This window comes from Nycticebus coucang, chromosome 1 (assembly GCF_027406575.1).
Source record: "Nycticebus coucang isolate mNycCou1 chromosome 1, mNycCou1.pri, whole genome shotgun sequence".
Classification (NCBI taxonomy): domain Eukaryota; kingdom Metazoa; phylum Chordata; class Mammalia; order Primates; family Lorisidae; genus Nycticebus; species Nycticebus coucang.
Window position 1 is genome coordinate 27991831 of NC_069780.1, and position 18873 is coordinate 28010703.

Consider the following 18873-nt stretch of genomic DNA (forward strand, 5'->3'; position numbering starts at 1 on the left):
GGATTATGAGTGATACTTTTCTTCTGTGTTTTTTCTTTCTTTCTTTTTTTTTTTTTTTTTTACACTGATTGCAACTGAAGGGCTAATGGTGATGCTAACAGCTTATTAAGAAAGATTTGCTTTCAAAAAAGATATTTCTTAATATCTTAACATTAAACACTTCTTTTTCTCTTTCAGAGCCAAAGACTCTGTCAAACACTTTCATGTTGAATACACTGGATATTCATTTAAATTTGGCTTTAATGAATTCTCATCTTTAAAGGATTTTGTCAATCATTTTGCAAATCAGCCTTTGATTGGAAGTGAGACAGGTAAGCTATGAACAGATATGTGATCTATGAGCTATTGTTTCAGGATGTAGGAGAAACAAGGCAGATGTCAATTAAAAATTTTTACAGTTGTTGGCTCGGCACCCGTAGCACAGTGGTTATGGCGCCAGCCACATGCACCGAAGTTGGGGGGTTCAAACCTGGCCTGGGCCAGCTAACCAACAGTGACAACTGCAACAAAAAAATAGCCAGGAGTTGTGGCGGGTGCCTCTAGTCCCAGCTACTTGGGAAGCTGAGGCAAGAGAATCACTTGAGCCCAAGGGTCTGAGGTTGCTGTGAGCTGTAATGCCATGGCACTCTATCCAGGGCGACAGAGTGAGACTCTGTCTCAAAAAAAAGAAAAAATTTTTTTTTCACAGTTGTCATATTTCAGCATTATCTTTTGGAGCCAACAGTGTAGTTTGTACAATGCAGATATTTTCTCAGAATGTATTGATTCAAAGCACACAAACAATTTCTTTAAAGTGGCCTATTCACTTGAAAACAATATATATAATAAATATATATATATAACAATATATATAATAAATACATATAAGTTTACTCAAAACTTCAGGGTGGTTTGCTTGTGGGCAAGACCCACAGAAGTCAATTTTAAGCATTTTTTTTAAAATAAACTTCCCACTTAAATTTCCATAGAGATCAATGAATACTAAAAATATTAGCTAGAAAGAATTCTCCTCAGTTACAAAATTCTCATTCTATTTTCTTGATTTCTTATAAGTTTTTAACCTGTATTTAACTATGGCTGGAAAAGTTTGAAATTTCCTATTTGAATGGTTGGAGAGTTAAATCAGAAAACTCATGTTAGAAAAAAATACACACCCGTGCTGGTAAATTATCTTATTTGTTTGTCTGTATTATTTAAATAAGTAAAAATTTATGTGATAGACTCACAATTTCATTTGTCCTAAATGGTGATAAATCTCAGTTAATCAAAGATAGGAAATTCCATGAACCTGTGGCCCAAGAGAAGACTTACTGTCACAGCCAATTAACACGAATTCATACATATGTGTTTTCTTGGTAAATTTGCCAATGGGCTTTGTCTTAACTTTAATGTGGTGGGGAAAGATGCCATCACGGGCTTCTGCATTTTCTGCTATTTATGTGCCCGGGATAGTCCCTAATATGAATCATACAGTGTCTGGTATAGATTAAAAATGTAACGGAAACTACAAAATAGTTGCTCTGCTCTATACTGACTACCCCAGGCCTAGATAATATAATATTTCAAACTACAAAATTAAAGCCATAATATCTTTTTTTTTCTGGTGGAAACTCTTCCCGATCAGCCCTGAAAATTACTTCCCCATTTAGCCAGCAGTTGTTCTCATCAACTCATCAAGTGGCAAGTGGAGACGTACTTGTTTCCATTGTTACCTTGGCCTTGGCAAGCATTCCCTTCACTCCATACTTATTTCCTCCTTTTGTCCAACTCTGCCCTTGATTTTGTTCAGTTCTGGGCCACAAATGGAGAGGAGATTTTTGAAGGCGGGGCTTTGTTTTGCGTGCCTTTATTTTCATCCTCCCACGTATCCACTGGGTTGTGGTCCAGTGCATGGCACTCTGAGTGAATGAATAAATGATTACAAGGGTTGCTGTGAGTAGGAATGCCTGGTGGCCTTCCATGCCACTACAGTTGTTGCCTTTCTGGCTTCTCTTCTATCTCCAAGAAAAAGTAGCTCCCCTTTTCTGAACTCTTCTCCTAGACTCTATTTTCAACCCCTTTGATCATTGTCTGTGTTTCTGCTGGACTTTCTCCAAGTGAGGGGGAAAGTACATATTCTGCCTACTGGTAGATTTCAAGACAGTTTGAGATCAAAGTGAATGTAGTTCTTTCTGGTTGAATCCTTCTGGCACTGACCAAATCACCAGGCAATAAAATCGCCTAAGTCTGCTCCGTGATAAATGTGCCTTGACGTTATATTTGGGACGATGATAAGCTTCCCTGTAAACATATTATTAAAAAAAAAAAGACTTATGATTAATGAATTAGGGATTGTAAGCATTTCCTATTGTAAGACTCCTATTTCTCTAAAGCTAAAATTTGCTGTATTATTACCATTACTATAGTTATTATTATATTTATTCTAGTAAAACTCAGGAACCTAATTTTTTATCATCCCCATTGCCTCTTCTTAGTCCTATTCATTAGCCTATGAAGAATTTGCTGCTATTTGAACTCCTACTTCACAGCCCTGGTACTGATGGATAATGTACTTGACTTTCTGGCTTCAAGCCCTTGAGTTAGATTCTACTAACTCTGTTCCTCTTATCTGGCTCAGCCTGATGAAGGCAAAACCATCAAGGCCGGAAACAAGGGCAAAACTCAGGACAGATGAGTGTTCCACTCTTGCCCTCTGGGAGTAATAGGTCTCAAGAAGCTAGGTGATGTGCTGAAGTCACAATGACTCTTACACCTAGGAGGTCCTTGCAAGTCAGAAAGTCAGCACTGTGGCCTCTGAAGAATGGTGACAGGAAACTGGATGTCACCTTCTAAAAATAGGTGTTTTCTTTTGGTGATTTAAGAATTGACTCCCAGTGATCAGGAGACCTCCAGGCTGATGATTTCTTGTTCCCATCAGATAGGATGAAAATTCTTCTTACAGTTTATGTTTAAGAATACCAGAGAAAACATGTGTCTGCACAATGGACAAAGCCCTGCCTGCAGATTCGCAAATGGAAAGGACTAGAACTGGATATTTCAGGCCACTCCTGTTAGCCAGACCCCACCCAGTCCCAGCCTCACCCTGCAGGGCCTAGACAGTGAGTTTACTAAAGAAAGACTTTCTTGTATTCAACTATTGGCAAGAATGGCATTACCTTTGAGGGCAATGGAAATGAGGTCCATATGACCAAAGCCTCCCAGTTATATATATGACATATAATGCCTTTAGTAGAGTGAAACCCAGAACACTTGATTTTGGGTCATAAGAAAATCTTTGCACTTGGAATAGGTTAAAGGATTGACTAAAGGGATGGATACTATTTTAAGATACTTTTTTTCTCCTATTCTGTTCCTACTTTTCAAACTCTTAGGATTTCTGTTTCCTAGTGTAAAGAACAAGGGTTTCCTAAATAAGATCTAAGCCTCCTGCTGAGTCTACTGTTATAAAATTTCCCCCTTCCCCTGTAAAAATCTGCACTGCACCTCTCAAATCTCCATTAAAGGTTCTGTTCATTCTAATTTCTTTTTAGTAATACTCATAAACACTATTAAGATACTTCCAATTGTCCAAGCCACAGCTATTATTATTTTATTTTGTGACACTAAGCCTTTCTGCCCAGGTAGCATTTTAAAATAATGAAGTTAAAACTAATTTTAATTTGAGAACAGTGTGATACCTCTGAAAATAACCAGTGACAACTTGGATTTTGCCAAACCACATCCAGGAGTCACTTCTTTCGTTTATGTTTGCAAAATAAAAAATAAGTATTTTTTTTTAGTTTGTAGATCAAGTGTTTGAAAAAGGAAAAAGCAGGCAAGGAAGGAAATGAAGCCAACATGGTGGAGTGCTTGCTAAGTTCCAGGCATTCTGTTTTCACCTACATCAAATTATTTAATCTTCTCAACCACTGTAATAATGCATATTGTGGTCCCATTTTCAGATGAGAAGATAAAAACTCAGAAGTTTCAAGTTACTTGCTCAAGGGTGTACAGCTAGGAAGCATCAGGGCTGAGACTGGAATCTGGATTCTGAGCTTACTTGGTTCTAAAACACAGGTGTTTTCCATGCATTTTACTGTCTCCTGAAACCCATCCCACAGTGACACTGCAATACAATATTGTCACAGCACAGCATGGGCTTAAATGGATTTGGATAGGAAGAATTCCTCCCACAATAATGTAAGAGTGTTTATAGAACGTGGCAGGATCATGAACCACGTCTTAGTCCTGTCCCTCAGTCTCTTTAAAGTATAAGTCTATAATAATGCACGTGGTGTGTGATATAAACTCACTGTTCTAAAGAATGTGAATCAATTTGAACTTCCACCTTTGTATTTATTGCTATTCTCATTTTATTTACATGAATTTCCATTTAAGATATTATACTAGAGGAAAACTTAAAATATAAAAAGGCTTACTAGAAAACATCTCCCAAATACATAAGCCCATCTTGTTCATATCTCTCCAACAAGGATATCAAATAGACTATCTAAATATAATAAGATAAAACAAAATTTGAAGTTCGAGAGAGTAAAAGAGAAAATGAATGGCAAAGGGAAAATGAGAACAAGAACAAATAAATATTGCACATTTACAGGAAGTCCTACATGTATTTGGTTACCAAGCTGCTTGACAGCTTTTTCCTCCTCATCTGTGACTGTGTGTTTAACTAGATTTATAGGATGTTAAAGTTGAAACGAGCTCAGGGACCCTTTAATTTCCCCTTTACGAAGGAAGAAACTGAGGCCTATGAGAACTGCTGAAGCAAAAACTTACATCTTCTTTCCTCAAGCTGCCTCCTAAAGAATACATGTCTTCAAACTTTGATTTATGCATGTGAATTCCTGCCCACAATAGAGTACAACATTTCACATGCCATAGAAGTTTCCATGGTGACTACACCAAGGCTGAGACTAATTAGGTATAATGAGTAAACACATGAATTCTCGGTTTCAATTCCAACCTCTGCCATGTGCCAGCTGTGTGTCTTCGGGCAAGTAATATACCTTTATGAGCTTCAGTTTCATCATCTTATAAAATTGATCCAATGGTGGTAATTCATACTTTAATGACCTGTTGTGAAGATTGAATGAAATTAGGCATGTGAGACATTTGGAATGATTCTTAACTTCCATATTTAAATAGAAATAGAATCTTCTCCAGGCCTGACTAATCTCTCTACTCCTCCTAGCTTCATCTATTCCTCCCTTAAGACTGGAAATTGAATATTAAAGCTCCCTCACATGTAAATAAACATTGGTTAAAGTCTATTTGCAAAGCAGGTGGCAAAAAAGAAAAGAAAATGATCCTGAAATTGGTCCCACAGTGACACTGCAATACAATATTTCCACAGCACAAAACATCCCCCTCCCTCAAAGAAAAGCACTTCCCATTGGCAGGAGGAGACATACCAGTTGCAAAGATTTTTTTTCTGAACCTGAGGGTGGTAATGAAACATGGATGGATATGAACTTAATCCTACAGATACGTATTGTGTGCTGATTGTGAGAGGCACTCGCAGCCACTGATTATATGGAGGGATAAATCAGATGGCATCCTGGCCCTCAAACACCTTGTAGTGTAGCTGGGGTACCTGATGGGTAAGCACTGGCTGTAGTGCACAAAAGACATATTCTAGGCTCAGCGCCCGTAGCTCTGTGGGGGGTGTATGTGCTCTGTACTCCCTCTATTTCAGATGCCACATGATGCCTGAGACTTGAGACCCACCTTGCCCTTGTCCTGAATTCCTGCTGAAGTACATGATAGAGTCCTTCAATGCCATACCACGCTATTGCATACAGAGAGATAGGCGTAATTCTTATACAACCTTAATTACCTTTCAGGCAAAGCAAATTGCAATGCCTGCCTTGGTCCAGCTCTGATCATCTCAAAAATATACCTCCACTGAGCATGTCTGAAATAAGGTTTCATGTCAAAGGCAGGAAACAGCAATCACCTTTATGCAGTTCCGAAACTGAAGTGAAACTTGCAGCCAAGTCTCCAAGGCTTGTGGTTACTGATCTTCCTCCCTCTTCATCCTCTACAACCCTCTATCTCCTGTTGCCTTTTATCTGAATCTTCCAACCAAGTCCTGGGGTTCATTTGGTCTTCCTATCACTAACCCAGAGTTCCTTTCCTATGGAATTGAGGCACTATCTTGGACCTCGGGTAGAAAGTACAATGAGTTTGCATTGGCTACATTAGATAAAGTTTTTCTGATTGCAAATAAGAGAAACCAACTCTGGCTAGCTGAATATATATATATATTTTAAGATAAGCACATGAGTAGGGCGGCATGAGAAGAGTGAAATTTTTTAGGAGGATATAAATATACTCTCCCAGAATTTAAAAGCAAAATGAACAACCAAGAGACAATAAAGAATCAGCCTTGTAATCACAATAGCTCTGGGGCTCTCAGTCAATACCTTGGTTCAGTTTGGATCATTTAAAAAATGTACCTCCATCCAGCATTTCTAAAACTAAGTTTCATGTTGAAGGCAAGAAACACCAATTTACTTCATGTAGTTCAGAAATTGAAAAGCCAGGCACAGGTAATCCTAGTACTCTGGGAGGCCTAGGCAGGAGAATTGCTTGAGATCAGGAGTTTGAGATCACCTTGAGCTAATCAGGACCTTGTCTCTACTAAAATTAGAAAAATTAGCTGGGTTTCATTGCAGGTTCCTATAGTCCCAGCTACTTGGGAGGCTGAGGCAGGAGGATTGCTTGAGAATCCAGGAGTTTGAGGTTGCTGTGACTTGGGCTGAGGCCATGGCACCCTAGCCTGGACAACAGAGCAAGACTGTCTCAAAAAAAAAAAAGAAAAGAAAAGAAAGAAAAGAAAAAGAAAGAGAGAAAGGAAGAAAACAAATTGCAGTTGGTGGAGCTTCTCTGAACTAAATGGATCCCCAGGAAGTTAACCCAGTGAGTGTGGCCCAGGTTAGGTATTTGGGGGAAGGTCTGGGGTTTGGTGGTGCTGTACCGCTAGGGGGATCTCTCTATATACTAGGATGGGGGCAGTCTCTGGAGAAGGGAAAATCATTGTAAACCTAGCAGCCATGCCAAGATGTCTGTATATTGGCTCTCTCTTGGGCAAAAAAGGTCCACTAAAGAGATCTGTCTTTTAGGACACCAGGTATTTATGAGTGGAAGTTATCATTTTATAAGTCATTTTTCATTTTCTTCATCCCACAATTTAGTTTAGCCTCATTCATGGTCTTACTAGTTAAAATCAGTCTGTAATCAATTCTACCCTCCTGGCTGACTCAATACCATTTCCCTTCATTTAGCTTTGTTTCTTAACCTTTACAGGAGATTTTTGAAATAGAGTTTGGGTTCTCCCAATGGAGATTTGAAGAACCATGCCTGAAGTTGGTGTCCTGTCTTGTTCCAAGATCTCGTGGATCTTGGAGACTGGTTCTTTTCAGGCTTAAATTGGAATTATTGCAGCATTCATTCATCCACCCATTCACTCCCTCACTAATCAAGCCTTTATTATGTGAAGAACTCTTATCAGGTGGTGGGGTGGGGACACAAAGACATATTTGACACCATACCTGCTCTGAAGAGGCTCACAGGGGTTGCAAATGCACCAAGTGGTGGCAGTACCAGAGGCTCAGACAGCAGTCCCAGCCCAGAGATCCCCACTCTGCAGTGCGACTAGCCCCTATGCCCAACCTTCTCTCCCAGGGACTGATACTGCAGCAGGACGATGGCCCCCTAAAGATGTCCATGTCTCTCCCCAGGCCTGTAGATTATGTTACGTGACCAGATGGAATTCATTTTTTTTTTTTTTTTTGAGATAGAGTCTCACTATTTCATCCTCGGTAGAGTGCTGTGGTGTCACAGCTCACAGCAACCTTATACTCTTAGGCTTTAGAGATTCTCTTGCCTCAGCCTCCTGAGTAGCTGGGACTACAGGTGCCTGCAACAATGCCCAGCTATTTTTGGTTGTAGTTGTCATTGTTGTTTGGCAGACCTGGCCTGAGCTCAAACCCACCACCTTCAGAATATGTGACCGGCGCCCTAGCTGTTGGGCTACAGGTGCCAAGCTGGCTAGAGGCAATTCAGTTTGCAGATAGAATTGAGGCTGCTAATCAGATAATTTTGAGATGGGAGATTATCCTAGATGTCGGGGAGGGACCACTGTAATGACAAGGAGCCAAAAGAGGGAGAACTGGAGAGGGATTTAATCTGCTATGGCTGGCACAGAAGATGGAGAAAAAGGGCCCCAAGTCCAGAAACAAGGGCAACATCCAGAAGCTGGAAGATGCAAGAAAATAATGATATTCTTTTGTAGAGCCTCCACAAGGAAGGTAACATCACGATTTTAGACTAGTGATACACATTTCAAACTCCTGACTGCCAGAATTGTAAGGTAACAAATTTGAGTTGTTATAAACCACTAAGTTAGTGGCAATTTATCAGACTATCAATAGGAAACTAATAATGGTAGGAGTATGCTAGGAATGTGCCTGGTCATATCAACATCTTTCTAGAGTATCATTTAAAGCATTATTTTAAGAGTAAGCATGTGAAATACAATGAAAATTTACTATTGACTTTGAAGAGAAGCACAAGATTTCAGAATTTCTCATTTGTGAGCTGTTTTGAGCCCTGTGCTTCCATTCCCCTCTCCTCCACTGTCAGACTGATGTGTTTACAAGTATATCTCAGGGCGGTAGGCAGTGATTACTAGGCTACCACCATTTTCATTCCTAGAGAATGTTGCATGTAGGTCTTTTTTTTTTATTATTTAATATTTTAAAATCCACATCTCCAAAGATGCGATCATTAGAATTTTATTTACAGATTCAAAAATACTGTGTCAGAGAATGATAATACCTAATATTTTACAATCCTTCCACAAACATGTCTTTATTTGGTGCTTAGGACAGTCTTGTGAAGAAGGCTTGTTATCCTCACTAGCCAGAGGAGGAAGCTTGTGGGGTTTGTCCAGGGTCATGGGGATGGAGTGGCTGTGGTGACGATTCCTTGGTTTGTATCCGTGCGTTCAGTGCTCTTTCCACAAGGCAGGTGACTGCCAGCCACATCCCTGAAGGGCTTTCTCTGGGGCAGACCACTTAGGAACCAGTCCAGACTCACTGGGCTGCCGCAGTGTTAGCACCGAACTGGCACAGCCCCTGAGCTTGCACAGTTGCACGGAGGCTGCCCTGGGTTTAGGTGTCGCTGCTTTCATTCTGACTGTGACACCGTAACCTGCCCCTTTTCCTCCTGTGACAGGGCCTGTTCTCATGAAAGGATCACTTTGACAAAAGAGTACAGACAATATGCAGGAGTGGGACAGGACTTCCGGTTACAGCCAAGATCATTTGTCACTGCTGTCGTGGTGCTGCTGGCTCAAACAGGGAGTACAAAGCAGTGGGGCTGGAGCCTCTCATTCTCCTGTGGGGTCAAGATCAGAGACCTTCTTCTAGCTTTTCTCAACAGCCTTCTTTTCACTTTCCAGCAGCAGATTAGCAGGGCCCCAGGATCAGAAGCCACAGTTCTGTTTTTGCAATCAGACTCTTGTGCATGGTCAATCCATTGTGTGGATTTATCATTAACATTAGGGTTTTTTTTTCCCCTTCTTTACTACAGAGGGGATATTTTTCCTTTTCCATCGTCTCTGTCTTACTCAGTTCAGGGTCTATACTTTCTATAATCTTTTTCAAAACATTTTTTCAAAGATGCCCCTCTCTGACCAGCCCTGCATTATAACTATCAGTCTTTCACAGCCCCACTGTTTTCACTCTCCACCTTTTTACCACCCCGCCCCCATTCACTTACGTAACACTTCTCACATCTAAAGTTTTTTTTTTTTTTTTTTTCATTTTTTCCCTGCTTCTCCTACCCAGAACATCAGGAAGAGCAGATGTGATGTCTCCTTTGTTCACTGTTGCAGGCCTGGTGCCTGCCCAAGTATCTGGCGCAAAGCAAAGCTCAGTAAATATTTGTTGAATGACCTGCTGAAACTTTTTTTTTTTTAATTATCATAAGGGTACACATCCGATTAGGATTGTTTGCATTTGTAAGGTAAAGCCTGAGTTGTGAATTGCTGAATTCATTTATGTCTAGAGCAATCCTGGGCCTGCCATAGAAAAGACCCTAATGAGATAAAAACCAAGAAGCCATAACAAGGGAGAAAAAACTCTTAAGTTGCTTTTGTTGTGGTCAGTGTTTCTAGTTTCTGATTGACTGATGGGGAGAAGGACATGGACAGGGAACTGTCCAAAGTGTCCAGTCAGTACCACTCTAAGACCCTGGAATGAAGTTCCCAAGCAGGGCCACCTGGTCCCAGGGCAGAGCCTTCACCTACCTGGACTGCCCTCCTCGAGAAAGAAGTGGAGGCCATCACACAGGAGCTCCAGCCTGTTCAGATCGCAGTCTCCTAAGAAATGCAAAGTCTTCCTTTAATTTATTTAGTTAATTAGGGGTTAAAGATTGGAGAGAATGCTCTGAATCCTTTTTTTTTGAGATCCGCTGATTTGTTATAAGTTTATTCCCAAAACTGGTAAAAGAACTAAGGGCAATTGAATAGATCCATCTGTACCCCAGTGACCTTGTTTACTTCTGTTTTCACAGCTTTTGTCCTTCTGGAAAACTTCCAGTTATTGTTTAAGATCTAAACCAAATGTCACCTCCTCTATGAATGTTTTCCTGAATCATTCCACAGAGAGATTATTCAGGGCCTCTGGGTGCTATCGTCATTGCTACCATTGGTCTCATCATCCTGTCCACTTCAATGACCATGTTTGTTATTAGATCTGTTATGAGACCTTCCTTTGAGGGATACCATTCCATTATATATGTTTTGTCTTCATTCAGGCACTCTGATTGTTCTGAAACATCCCTATCCAAGACAAGTGGAAGAACCTTCCATTTATGAATCCGTCCGGGTCCACACAGCAATGCAGACAGGAAAAACTGAAGATGACCTCGTGCCCACTGCGCCTTCTGTGAGTGCCCATTGATCGGACTGCAAGCTCTCTCATTGCCTGAAAGGGCAATAAAAGTTCATTTGTGCACATAAAATTTCCATCTTGGGATATAAAATTTAGAAAAAAATATAAGATTTGAAGCCTGTGACTCAGTTCATCTGGTCCAGGGTAAGTCATAAAAAATACAATACAATACTGATAGGATTTTAAATATTTAGAAAATGGCCTTAGTTAACCAAAACAAGTTTTTGGAAGAATGGCCACGAGATGTGTCTGTTCACATAGCTGACTAAATAATTATTGTTCGATAATTTTCTTAAATTAAGAAAACATTTTTGTTTTACATTTCAACTATCTCTGGAAGAAAAAGTATTTACCACCTTTACTATAAAAACATGGGTGTTAATTTTTTCTAAGCATTTTTTCCCTTCACTGACTGAAGTACACAGACAGAAAACATTTGCTCTTGTTTGCAGCCCGAGCCATTGTTCGGTTTCAGGGCCACTGGGGCACTCATTGTCCGTCTGAGAGTCCATTTATGTTTGTTCCACGAACTATGACTGCAAAGATTCCTCGCCAGCACCCCCTTCTGTCATGATCCTCGGGGCTATTCTAGTTGTTTCTTTCTTGTTCGCTGACAACTTCTGGTATAAGAAATCTGGATTTGTATAAGTGATAAAGACGACAAGACTAAATGAAATGTCAAGAAAAATCCTAGATAGCAATCATTAATTACTCTTGAAAAATAATCACTTGAAGATATTGAGCTACAATGGTATTAAAATTAGTGTGGCCTTTTTGTCTCTGCAGGACTTTTTCCTATCCTGCCACCAGAGAGATCTTTCTTAAAAAGCAGACATACCACATGAGCTCCCTGGTTAACAGCCTTCCGGGGGCTCCTTGGTGCTCACGGGCTCCCCTGGGCCCTGCTTGCCTCTCTGACCTCATTCCATAGTCCTCTCACATTCCTGCTGTGAAACTGTCTCTCTCAACAGTGTGTATTTCTCTGAGTGTGCCCTTTGCCTCTCCCTACATCTGAAGTGCTACAAACACCATTACTGTCTCTCATCCCTCAAGACCAACACGAGGGGTCAGAATCTTCCAGGAAGCCCTCCTGGACCCCACTAGCTTCTCTTTAATAGGCCCTTCTTCTGTGCTCCAGAGCGCACTCTGTTTGCCTTTATCCTAGAATTACAATGCTGTTGGCTAAGTACGTTGGTTGTCTTTGTAGCTTACAGCCTAGCCAGGTTTAGGGCTCATCTTACATTTTGTTCCTAGGATACCTTTCCTCAAAAAATAAAAATCCTTAGCCAACATGGTGGCTTACACCTGTAATCCCAGTTTTTGGGAGACTGAGGTGGGAGGATCTCTTTATTTAGGCCAGGAATTGTTTTCTTTTTTTTTTTTGAGACTTACCATGTTGCCCTCGGTAGAGTACTGTGGCATCACAGCTCATAGCAACCTCAAACTCTTGGGCTTAAGTGATTCTCTTGTGTCAGCCTCCCAAGTAGCTGGGACTACAGGCACCTGCCACAACACCGGCTATTTTTTTTTTTTTTTTGCAGTTGTCATTGCTGTTTAGCAGGCCTGGGCCGGGTTTGAACCCGCCAGCCTGGATATATATGGCCGGCGCCCTACCCACTGAGCTATGGGTGCTGCCCTAGGCTAGGAATTTGAGGCTAGCCTGGGCAACATAGCAAGCCCCCCATATCTAGAAATATTAAAAAAAGAAATTTAGCTGGGCATGGTGGCGCACACTGGTGGTCCCAGCTACTCAAGATCACTTGAGCCCAGGATTTGAAGGTTACAAAGAACTACGATAGTGCCACCGGACTCCAGGCTCTGTGACAGAGCAACACCCTGTCTCTGAAAAATACAGTACAATAAAATAAAATAGTAAAGTCCTGGAAATTGACTGAGAAAGATATTTTGGCTTTGTTAAAGAGTTGGGGGAGGAAGCCTCAGACCTCAAAACTTGAGAAATTTAGGAAAGCAAGATGGTAAATAATCCAGTGGCAGGAGAGGCTAATGAGAAGATCAGGACCTGCCCTCTAACCAATTCTTGTTTTCCAGTTGACCAGTCCCTTTATAGTTTACTCTTTATTTGTCCTTAACCCACCACCAATCACTTCAACATCTCTTTTATTTGCACTTTGATCTTAATTTCACATTCTCCTCTGTCGAACTTCCCCTAAGTGTCTCCACTCAAGGTCAGTCAAACCATTCCTACTAAATGTGTCCTTTATCAATAGTAAAATGCAGATAATACCTAATTTGCAGAGTTGGTGTGAGCATTACACCTAGGTAGCACCCCCAGGTAGAAATAGGCCTCTCTACTAGATCAGATTTATAGCACACGTAGGTAGAAATAGGCCTCTCTACTACATCAGATGTACCTCCTCTGCTCACTCCAGGTATCATGGATTCACCTGCTCCAGTATCTAAATATGACAGTACATAGAAGGGTTCTGTACAAGAGAGCACTTAAAATAGCAGAGAGCCATTAGTCAAGAATGATTAATCTGGCTCAGCACCCGTAGTACAGTGGTTATGGTGCCGGCCATGTGCGCTGAGACTGGCAGTTTCGAACCCATCCCGGGCCAGCTAAATAACAATGACAACTGCAACAAAAAAAATTAGCCATTGTTTTGGGCACCTGTAGTCCCAGCTACTTGGGAGGCTGAAGCAAGAGAATCACTTAACTCCGGGAGTTTGAGGTTGCTGTGAGCTGTGATGCCATGGCACTCTATTGAGGGCAACATAGTGAGACTCTGTCTCAAAAAAAAAAAAAAATGGGATCACTGGAGCCCAGCAGTGAATGACTGAACTCATACCGTGTAATGAGAAGCCCATGATGTTTATTATGCATCAATATGAAAAGAAAGCAGCTGTAAAGGCTTTCTGGTAGACATGATATGTCTCTCATTATTTCTCACTATGGAATCACTGGTGACTGGATCAGCATGGCTGAAAAAAGGATTCTGGTGTGGCCAGAATGCTCTCGCCTCTTACTGAACACTCCGCCTTCACTGGGTACCCCAAACGGCCCCATGTTGTGGTACCTCTATTTCTAACCTGGGAGTTCTAAGGGTTTTCAGACTTCTGCTTTCTCTTTGGGGATGCAGTTATTGCACTAGCTGCAGCAGTGGAGAAAGAGAATTGAAAGAACTTCCCAGCTGAAGTGAAAATGAAAGATGTCCTATTGCCCAGAAATGCAGGTGGTTGTGTAGAACTGTTCAACATTCTTTGGCAACTGCATTTGGGGAAATTACTATTTTATAAACAAGGTAGCATTGACTTCCTGAGATAGGGTCTAATTAATTAATGGATTAATTAATTTAGAAGCAGAGTCTCACTCTGTCACGGGTGTAGAGTGCAGCAGCACAATCGCAGCTCACAGCAACCTCAGACTGCTGGGCTCCAGTGATCCTCCTGGGTTGCTAGCCTCCTGGGTAGCTGGGACTACAGGCATATACCATCTGGCTAATTGTTTTATTCTTATTTTGGTAGGGATGAGGTCTTATTGTATTGCCCAGGCTGGTCTTGCACTTCTGGCCTCAAGAGATTCTTCCTTCTCTGCCTCTCAAATTGCTAGTGGCATGAGCCACTATGTCCAGCCTAATTAATTTATTATATAAACTTTATTAAAAATGCCTCTAAGACAATCAGCATTGTTTTAAGCACTGGGAGTTTGGCAGCAAATTAGGCAAAGACTTTGCCTTCACTGAGCTCACATGCTAGTCGGGGGTTGTAGACAATAATCAATGTATTAATAAAATACCAGATAGTAGTAAGTCATAAACAGAAAAAGTAGAATAAGGGAAGAAGAGGGAAGAAGGGAAGGCCTCTCTGAGGAGGTAATGTCTGATCAGAAACTTCACTGAAGGGAAGAAGAGACTCATGTCAAGATGTGGGAGCTAAATTCAGATGTCTCAAAGGCCAGAAAGATCAGGATGACTGAAGGATGTGAGCTAGAGAGAAAGTGGTGGAAGATGAGATTATTGAGGTAAGGAGAGGCCGGATCATGTAAGGCAATGGAGTTCTTAAACAGCAGTACCTTCCAGCTGAGTATTTAGAAATTTATGAGAATGTATTAGTTGCCAAAATGCTTGGGGCTCTACTAGCATTAGTGGGTGTTAAGAACCACGAAGAGTCTGACAATTCATCCTAAGTGCAAGCCAACACGTTACCCTGCCACAGTTTCAGGGATGCTGATGGATGACACAAGAATTTTGGGTCAGAGATGCAAGATAGTTTGTTACTCACAATAGGAGTAGCCAGAATATTAGAATTGGTGCCAAGTTGCAATCCCCCCAGGGCAACATTAAAAGGGCCAGGTGATACCCATAGTGAGTTATGTTACGAGAGAGAAACCCTGAGCCTAGAAAACTCAAGGTTTTCTGTGGGCAGCATGCGTGTCAGTCTTTTGCTCTAGGTCAGTGGTTCTCAGCCTTCCTAATGCTGTGACCCTTTAATACAGTTCCTCATGTTGTGGTGACGCCCAACCATAAAATTATTTCGTTGCTCTAGAGAGAGACGTTAATTCTATCTTCCAAGGCTGTTTGTTATACAAATGTGCCTTTAAGATTGGTTTGCAAAAATAGCTGTTAGTGCCTTGCTCATAAGACATATAGAAACAAGAGACCCATGGAGAATTGTTTCCCAGTCCCCAATTGGTCCAGGATCATGGAGGATAAAATATCCTGTAATTCATGGTGAGGAATTATTCTGCCCAGATATCTCAGTCATGTGTTCTTTACGTGTTATAACATGAAAGGTCTTGTAGCAAAGATAAAGCATTTATTTTTGTTCTAAACGATAAGAAATGATAAGAGAGTTTTGAATGAGTTTTTAAATCTTTAAAAAAGGTCCCTCTCACTGCTAAGTGGTAAATAGAATGAGGGAAAAGTTGGAGGCAAAGAGAGGAATTAGGAGGCTGTTACTGGTAAGAGGTGGTAGTTGCTAAAGCTGGAGAGAATCACCACTAAAGAGCTGGTGATTAAGATGTGGGGAAGGAGGAAAAGCCAGTCAACTTTAGGACGTGTGTTGAAGGTAGAAGAGATGAGACTTACTAATGGATTGAATGTGATTTGTGAAGGAAGAGCAGCAGGATAGATAGTCCTGCTATTTCCTGAGATGGGTTTGGAGTATGGGAAAGAGGTGTTCTATTTGGGACGTGGTAAGAGTGAAATACCAATAAGTTAGACTGGCGGAGAGTACATGAAATCATGTGTTTCAGGTTCCTGACATAGACTAGGTCCTATCTAAAAGGTTAGTTTCCTTAGCTTCCCTTTTGTGGTATTTGACAGTTTTAACAGCTCCTTCCTTCTAAAAATTCTGTTTCTTTTGCTTCTGCAAACATCTGTCTTTATTCCGTAATCTTTGACACATTTTATAGTTCTTCTTCTTGGACACCTTCCTTGCATATTAGGCTTTTCCAGTATTTTGTTCTTGAAGCTCTTCTCACTTAACATTTTGGTGTTTATCCTTCCAATCTTTTTCTTGAATATGTACATATATATGCACATATACATATGTAATATAATGAGCTCCTCACTATAGACAGAGCTAACATGTGCCTGTTTCATTAATTATGTATTATAAATATCTTCCATGTCATTACAAAGTTTTCTAAAACACCACTAAAATTCCATTATTTAGGTATATCAGTTTAGTTAATCCTGTATTATGTTTTTACATGCTATTTTTTTATTTGAAATACTTCCAAAGTTACAGAATCATTGCAAGCATAGTGCAAAGAACTCCGCTTTTCCTGAGCGCTTTGAGAGTAAATTGCTGCATGGTGCCCTATCAGTGTGTATTTCCCACAAACAAGGACACTAGTTGACCACATAGATCATTCAAGCTTGACAATTAACAGTGATATCTTGTCATCATTCCATCTACAGGTCTCATTTGAGTTTCACCAGTTTCCCCCCCAAAAAATCCTTTTAGAGCAAAAGGACCCAATCCCCGGTCACAAGCTGCCCTTTTTTGTCCCTTCTCTGGAGTGCTCTTCACTCTGGAACACACCTCCCTGGGTTCTCCTTAATGCTGCGACACCTCTGAAACATTGTCCAATTATTTTGTAAATTGTTCCTCAATTCTGATTTGTCTGATGTTGGGTCTTGATTAGATTTGGGTTTTGCATTTTTGTAGAATTTCCACAAAAGCGATTCTTTGTACTTCTCCCTGTGTCCTCTCACACAGAACATGATTTCAATTCATCCCATTATGGTTTTTTGATTACTGAAGTGGTGCCTGCCAGGTTTCCTCACTCTAAAATCATTTTATTTCCTGTGTTATTAATACATATCTGGGAAGAGGTTGAGACTATGTAAATATCCTGTTCCACATTTAGCTTTTATCCACCAATTTTGGCATTCATTGACGTTTCTTGGCTGCTTTAATCATTACTACTATTATTGCCAATTGGTGACTCTCTGATTCTATTATTGCTTTTACATTTATTGGTTTTAATTCTACTGTAAGGAAAAGCTTCCTATTTTCTGCATTTGTTCAATTATTAATATTTACCCTGAACGGTTATGGTCATGATTGTCATTATTTGTTTTGATCCTTCCAATTTTCCCACGTTTGAGAGCCTTTTCAGGGTGGCTTCTGTGTTCCTATGGCCTCATTCATAATTCTTTTTTTTTTGTGTGTGTGTTTTTTTTTTTATTTTGGCCGGGGCTGGGTTTGAACCCGCCACCTCCGGCATATGGGACCAGCGCCCCACTCCTTGAGCCACAGGTGCCGCCCCCTCATTCATAATTCTTAAAGAAGATTCTTACTTTCTGGCACAGCAAGATGTTTCAGGCTTTTCTTGTACTTCCCTTATGCCCAGCTCTGGATCAGCTATTCCTCTAAGAAACTTTTTCTTTTCTTTTCTTCTGCAGAGTGGTACTTTACAAATCAACATCTGGGTATACTAGCTGCTTAAAGCTATTGAGATGTTACTCTTTCAGCCCACTCAGCAAGCAGAGCTAAGACTTGTGTGTGTGTACTTGTATATATGCGTGTGTATACACACCACACACACAGTACACATGACTTCATACCGATCCTATGTACCTCCAACACTAACCCAACACGGCAGGTGCGTCTAGCTCCTGTCTCCCAAGTGGGGAGTGTGGATCCCATCATCCTCAGTATAATTTTTGCGTTTTCATTGATCATGCAAATAATATCAATCAATGAATAATTCTACCAGCCATCTCCCATTTCTGCTTCTTTACCCAAGCCCTGCCCTGGCACCCTGACCAACCAACTAATTCTCCAAAACCAAGTTCCAGACCACTGCTGCCCCCACCCTCCCCACACATGCCCGTCTACCCAACTTGGCTCCCAAACCGTGCACTGGCCGCCACCCCCACCCTTTTGGGTAGAAATGCTTCACGCCCTGCCAGGCTTCAATGCCTTGAACTAAGCTGCTGCCACCGCCATCACCACCACCATCCACAGATGCTCCCTGTATCTTGCTTGGGCTCCACCACCTTGCACCAAGGTGCGTGAATACCCTTCACACCTCACAGCGGTGCCCACCTTATTAACCCACCTGATTACTTTTGACTACATTTAAGGAAGGTGGGCAAGCAAGGCAAGATGGCAGGATAGCCCATCTGTCATTTTTAAAGCTTTAGGTTGTATCCCACCTGGGGTTCTTATAAACATCTTTCTTGTCATAGATCATTGAATTTTTTAAAGATAAATCTGCTATATATCACTTAATGTCTTATATCCTGAAACCCTAAATAAAAGTAATAGGCTCAGGCTTAGCCTCTGTAAGATTCCATTTATCTATCCAAACCTTAGAAAAATACTAATAGTATATTGTTTGGAAGGAGGTAATAGGGAGTGAGCAGCATTATTCATTAGCTTCATTTCAATGAGTAATTCTACCAGGGTCTTCTATATGTACAACCTTTGCCTTAAA

The 18873-nt window shown here is 40.9% G+C and overlaps 1 protein-coding gene across 1 annotated transcript in view; it reads left to right on the forward strand.

Annotated features, from left to right (window-relative positions):
• Positions 1–18873, forward strand: part of DAPP1 (dual adaptor of phosphotyrosine and 3-phosphoinositides 1) — a 51522-nt gene that overhangs the window by 24979 nt on the left and 7670 nt on the right. The window contains exons 3-4 of the mRNA XM_053555863.1: positions 178–311; positions 10825–10955. Coding sequence (XP_053411838.1) covers positions 178–311; positions 10825–10955 — 265 coding nt within the window. The remainder of the gene's footprint in view (positions 1–177; positions 312–10824; positions 10956–18873) is intronic.